Here is a 5,444-nt window from a genome sequence, read left to right as displayed (position 1 = left end):
CCCTGCAGGGCAGCAGACACAGGCTGGACCATCCACTGGGCCTCCACACCACACCACATGGCCCAGGGGCACATGCTTGTCCCAAGTCTCCCCAGGCCACTGGAAGGACACAAGGCTGGTCCCACCCTTCAGACCCGCTGCAGCCCTCCTGGCATCCCGCTCCCTCCCGTGCCCAGGCCTGCCCGCAGCCGCAGGGGCCTGGGGGAGAGCGAACAGCCAAGGCTGCACCGCACAGCCCAGCACGAGCCCCATGTGGAAGGCCGGGAGCGCCACCTAGTGGCCCTGCAGACGGCTCTGCGCCTCCAGCCCCGGCCAGCCACACGCTGCACCCCAGCCCACGACAGGCAGCACGCACTCGCATGCAAACAAACACCCTGATACCCTAGACACTCGCACACGGACACGCAGGTACATGCCCCTGCACATGTACACACATCAACACTGCATCAGCACGGCCTTCACCCACAGGCGTGCACGGGGCCGGGGGAGGCCGCTGTGCGCACACGGGGACAGTCTGCTGCGAGGCCAACTGAGCCCGGCCCCGCCCGGCCCCCGCCGTGCCATGGCCAAGTGGGGGAAGCAGGGTCCAGGGAACACGTGCTGGAGGAGACACAGCGTAGCTGCATGGCCTGGACTGCACGGCTGGCCGTCCTGGCAGGGCAGCGGGAGGCTCGGCCCACAACCAGTTCTCCGTTTCCCCCGCACGCAGCTTGAGCCGCCTGGGAGGCAGCCCTCGCCACTCGCCACCCTTGGCGCCGTCTCCAAATGCCCCCGGCGTCCAACACCTCTGACCCAGAAGCGTGGACAGGCAGAGGCTGGCGTGAAGCTGCAGATGGCCACTGGGAGGGAGGTGAGTGGACGGACAGCAAGGTGCCCGGGACTGCAAGGGGACCCCAAAAACACAGTCTCACAGCGCAAGACCACAAAGCCTGGCCCAAGCAGCACGACGGTCCCAGGATAGCCCGTCCCCGCCTCCCACAGTGAAGGGCTCTGCAGTGCGCAGTGCAGCCCCCCACGAAGGAGACGGGCCTGGGCTGGCGGGGCCCGTGTCCTCACGGGCTGAGGAGAGGCTGGAAGACGCTGAGGTGGCCGTGAGCCTGGGCCTAGGCCGAGGCCTGCCGTCCACACACCACAGGACCTGCCTGCACTGCGGGCCATCAGCTGGGTCCTGTCCACCACACACAGGGGAGGTGCTCGGGTAACAGCACTCTGGCCTTCGGGGCTGGGGCCCTGGAAGACGCGGGCTCTGCAGCTAGGCCTGACGCCCCCTGGCGGCCATCCCAGGGGCAGTCTCGGGCGGGAGGATTGGGAGGGGATTGGGAGGTCTGGTTGTTTCTTGTTGTCTTTTCTTTGTTTTTTTTTTTTTTTTTTTTTTGAGAGGTTTTCGCTATAGGGCGCGTGCACTCATCAGAAAGACAGAGAGAAAGAGAGAGACAGAAAGCAAGACATCGCCCCCCAGGGGGGATGGCCACGCTGCAATCCCTTCTCCTCCATTCTCCTCTCGGGATCTTGGGCACGCACGCACACATGCCCGGTGTTGGTTTAAGCCACTGGGTCCGGGATTCGAACCGCAGTCAACTACATGGGAGTCCAGCGACATGTTCATTACACCAATGCTGGCCCCTGGGTCGGGCTGTTTTTTCACACAGGTCTCTCCGTGTAGCAACCCTCCTGCCTCAGCCTCAGCTGGGACCGCAGACATGTGACCCCTGGCCCAGCTCTTTTTCCAACACGGGCTCTGTGTGGCCCAAGCTGGCCTCGAGCTCATGATCCTCCCACCTCAGCCTCCCCGAGTCACTGTGGTCACAGGTGCCACCACCTGCTGGGACCAGAATGAAACCTGGGCCTGCAGGGCCCCCAGTACTGGGCTGACGGCTTCTTGAGTCTCGGGAGAGAGGGTGGGGCCGAGGGGGGGACCCCTAGTGCCAGGATTCCGGCTCCTCACAGGGAAGGCCTGAGGGCTGCAGGGCGGGCTGGTTGTTTCTTGTTGTCTTTTTTTTCTTTTTTTTTTTTTTTTTTTTTTGAGAGGTTTTCGCTATAGGGCGCGTGCACTCATCAGAAAGACAGAGAGAAAGAGAGAGACAGAAAGCAAGACATCGCCCCCCAGGGGGGATGGCCACGCTGCAATCCCTTCTCCTCCATTCTCCTCTCGGGATCTTGGGCACGCACGCACACATGCCCGGTGTTGGTTTAAGCCACTGGGTCCGGGATTCGAACCGCAGTCAACTACATGGGAGTCCAGCGACATGTTCATTACACCAATGCTGGCCCCTGGGTCGGGCTGTTTTTTCACACAGGTCTCTCCGTGTAGCAACCCTCCTGCCTCAGCCTCAGCTGGGACCGCAGACATGTGACCCCTGGCCCAGCTCTTTTTCCAACACGGGCTCTGTGTGGCCCAAGCTGGCCTCGAGCTCATGATCCTCCCACCTCAGCCTCCCCGAGTCACTGTGGTCACAGGTGCCACCACCTGCTGGGACCAGAATGAAACCTGGGCCTGCAGGGCCCCCAGTACTGGGCTGACGGCTTCTTGAGTCTCGGGAGAGAGGGTGGGGCCGAGGGGGGGACCCCTAGTGCCAGGATTCCGGCTCCTCACAGGGAAGGCCTGAGGGCTGCAGGGCGGGCAGCCCGGGGAGGGGGTCCCTATGTCACACAGTCTTTGGCCAAGGTCTCTGCAGAGGCCCAAGGGAAGGGGTTAGGAGCACCTTGGAGTGAAGGGCCACTCTTGCGACCGTGGACTTCCCCTGAGAGCCCACTGAGTCCCAGCTGCAGACAACACAGGGCCTGGGGAGGCACAGGGGCCGTGGACCTGCCGAGAGGGTTGGCCCCGTCTCCATCTCAGCAGCGCACCCCTAATGCAGAGCGGGAGGCCGTCTCCCCGGGTCCCAGGGAGGGAGCCAAGCGCAGGCCCAGTGCAGAGTAGAACCCTTGGTGCCGGGAGCCACACGACCCCACAGGCTGCAGGAGGCAGCCATCCCATGGCAGTGAGCAACCTGGGAGCCACACAGAGGCCTGGGTCCAAATCCACGCCCACCCCACCTCAAGCCAGGCGGGGCTGATGGGACCCCTCCACAAGTCCTCCCAGACAGCCTGAGCACCAGGGAGGCAGGTACCGCACCCCTACTGCAGCCAGACTGCCAGGGCGGCGCCGAGGGGGCTGCCCTCCTGCCTGCGGCCAGGCTCAGAGGCTGGGGCTCAGCTCACAGCTAAGAGCGCCCCACCAGCAGGGTCCACCTGCATGCCAGGCTGTGCCCTGGCACTGTGCCCCCATGTCCTGCCCCGTGTGCAGGAGAGCTGTGCTCTCGTGGGCCACAGCCCTACCCTGAGAGGTGGCGACGCTGCGACAACAGAACCCTCCCACTGGCCTAGCAGCAGCCGAGCCCAAGTGGGGAGCAGCTGCCAGGAACACAGAGGGGCAGGCGAGGGGGCCGCTCAGCTGTGCTCCTGGAGAGGCGGGCACAGGGCACACCTCGGGACCACGAGGGGGACGCCAGAGGGACCCCGGCGAGTGCCCTGCAGGCCGGCACACCCACAGCCCGGCACATCCAGGTAAGGAGGCCGCCGCCTGCCCCCCGGGACCTACAGGCCAAGGGCAAGGCAGGGAGGCGCCCAGCACAGCCGCCACCACCCGGGGCCCCGGGCCAGGAGGCTCACCAGGACTTGGGCTCCCCGAAGTGCAGGTAGTTGATGCTGTACAGGTCCATGTCCTCCGTGTGCCAGGCGAAGGTGGTCTTCCACATGCCGAAGTACAGGTAGGGCGTGTTCACGCCCTCGATGATGGTGCCGCACTCTCGCTCCACCATGTCCAGGATGGTCCGCAGGTTGCCGATGTTCCACTGCGCCACGTCCTGTGGGCCAGTGCCGCCCGTCACCGCGGCCCGCCCTGTGGGGCCCTCCGCCACCTCCCACCCAGCGTGGGCTGCTGCACCCAGAGACCACCTCCCGGGCTGACCCTCCAGGGCGCCCTCACACAGAGCCTGGAGGCCCTGGGGGCTGCTGGCCATGTCTCCATGAGGCTGTGAATAAGGAACGCCTCAGGTCAAGGAGGACAATGGCCCAACCTCACAGGGGCAAGGACAGGGACAGCCTCTCCCGCCCCTTCCACCAGACGCTGGCAGAACACGCCACTGCAAACAAGGCCATCGTCCTGAGAGCCCGGAGCCGGAGCCCGGCCGGCCCACCGGCACTCGTGAACACACCCGCCATCCGAGCCCTGCGCCGCTGCAGCCCACAGGCCTCAGCCCTGGCAGGAGCCAGCTCGGGCAGAAGCCACAAAGCTAGGAAGGGGCACCGGGAACGGCCGCCGACCTAACGCCCAGCCGCCTGCCTGGCCACCCACGCAGGCCGTCATCACGTGGCTGGAGAGGGGCCCATGGGGTCTAGCCCGAGCACCCCGTGACGGGGCGAGTCGTCCCTCTGCTGCACACTGGGTTTCCCCAGCTGCAGGCTGAGCGCTCCGTTAGCTCGGGCCTTGTGAAGGCGAGCCCTGGCCCTGGGCAGGGGCTTCGGTTCCCCTTCCCGCCCCAGCACCCACTAAGACCAGGACTCGGGAAGGAGACTCGGAGCAGGAGGTGACTTCGGGGTAAACGCAGGGCCAGGGAGAGGGGTGGGAAAAGGGTGAGAGCCCACTGTTAGCCTGGGCGCCCCTACGTGGACCGTGCTGGGGGGCTGGGGTTCCTGATGGCAGTACTGGGACAGGGCAGCCAGGCCAGCAGGGTGCCTGCTCAGGGCTGGGCGGAAGAGTTTGGCAGGAGCCACTCTGCACCTCGGACTGCCGCCCCCCCAGCAGTCCTAGAGCTGACGCAGCCGGAGCCAGTGACACGCGCGGTGAGCCTTCCTGCGACCCTGAGCACGGCAGCATCGAGGCCCACTCTCGGCCCTTCTCAGCCCTGCCAACAGGGCAGCAGGCCCATCTGTCCTGGCAGGGCCCAGCACTCACATCGTCGTAGAGAGAGCCGCTGATGTCCGCCCCGTAGATGGGGGACACGAAGGTGAGGTTCTTCCAGTACTTGCGCTCCAGGTCGTCGAAGTCCTGGTGTCGAGGGGTACAGTACCTGGGGACGGGCAGCACCCAGAACCACTCAGAGCAGGCCCGGGGGCCGTGGGGTCTGCCCCACCTGCAGGCCCCTCATTCCACCCCCCTGCCCTGCTCCACTACCCAGATGGTAGCCTGCAGCGGCCCTGAGCAGGGTCCCAGGCAGGGATGGGGCCGATCAGCCTCTGAGCAGGGAGCACTGAGCGTGGCCCCCGCGGCCCGGCCGGCACGTACTTCTCGCTGTTGGCCAGGCGGCGGTACTCGCCCACGGTCATGGCCTTCTTCTGGATGTTGTACTGCGTGAAGAGCCCCGACTGGCCCGTCACCACCTGCTGGATGGGCGCCGGGATGACCACGTCGTCGATGTCGTCGTACGTCTGCCGCGGCTTCCCCTCCTTCCGGGGGGTGGACT

General features: G+C 65.9%; 1 protein-coding gene across 1 annotated transcript in view; it reads right to left on the bottom strand.

Annotated features, from left to right (window-relative positions):
* The window catches only part of KDM4B (lysine demethylase 4B), a gene marked incomplete in the record, with an annotated part of 67,186 nt that extends 61,758 nt beyond the window's left edge, over positions 1 to 5,428 (bottom strand). The window contains 3 exon segments of the mRNA XM_027769581.1: positions 3,652 to 3,845; positions 4,937 to 5,051; positions 5,267 to 5,428. Coding sequence (XP_027625382.1) covers positions 3,652 to 3,845; positions 4,937 to 5,051; positions 5,267 to 5,307 — 350 coding nt within the window.
* Positions 5,429 to 5,444: the final 16 nt, after the last annotated feature.

Source organism: Tupaia chinensis, unplaced genomic scaffold, assembly GCF_000334495.1.
Source record: "Tupaia chinensis unplaced genomic scaffold, TupChi_1.0 Scaffold149964_2, whole genome shotgun sequence".
Classification (NCBI taxonomy): Eukaryota; Metazoa; Chordata; class Mammalia; order Scandentia; family Tupaiidae; genus Tupaia; species Tupaia belangeri.
This window is presented reverse-complemented; position numbering and strand designations above follow the sequence as displayed.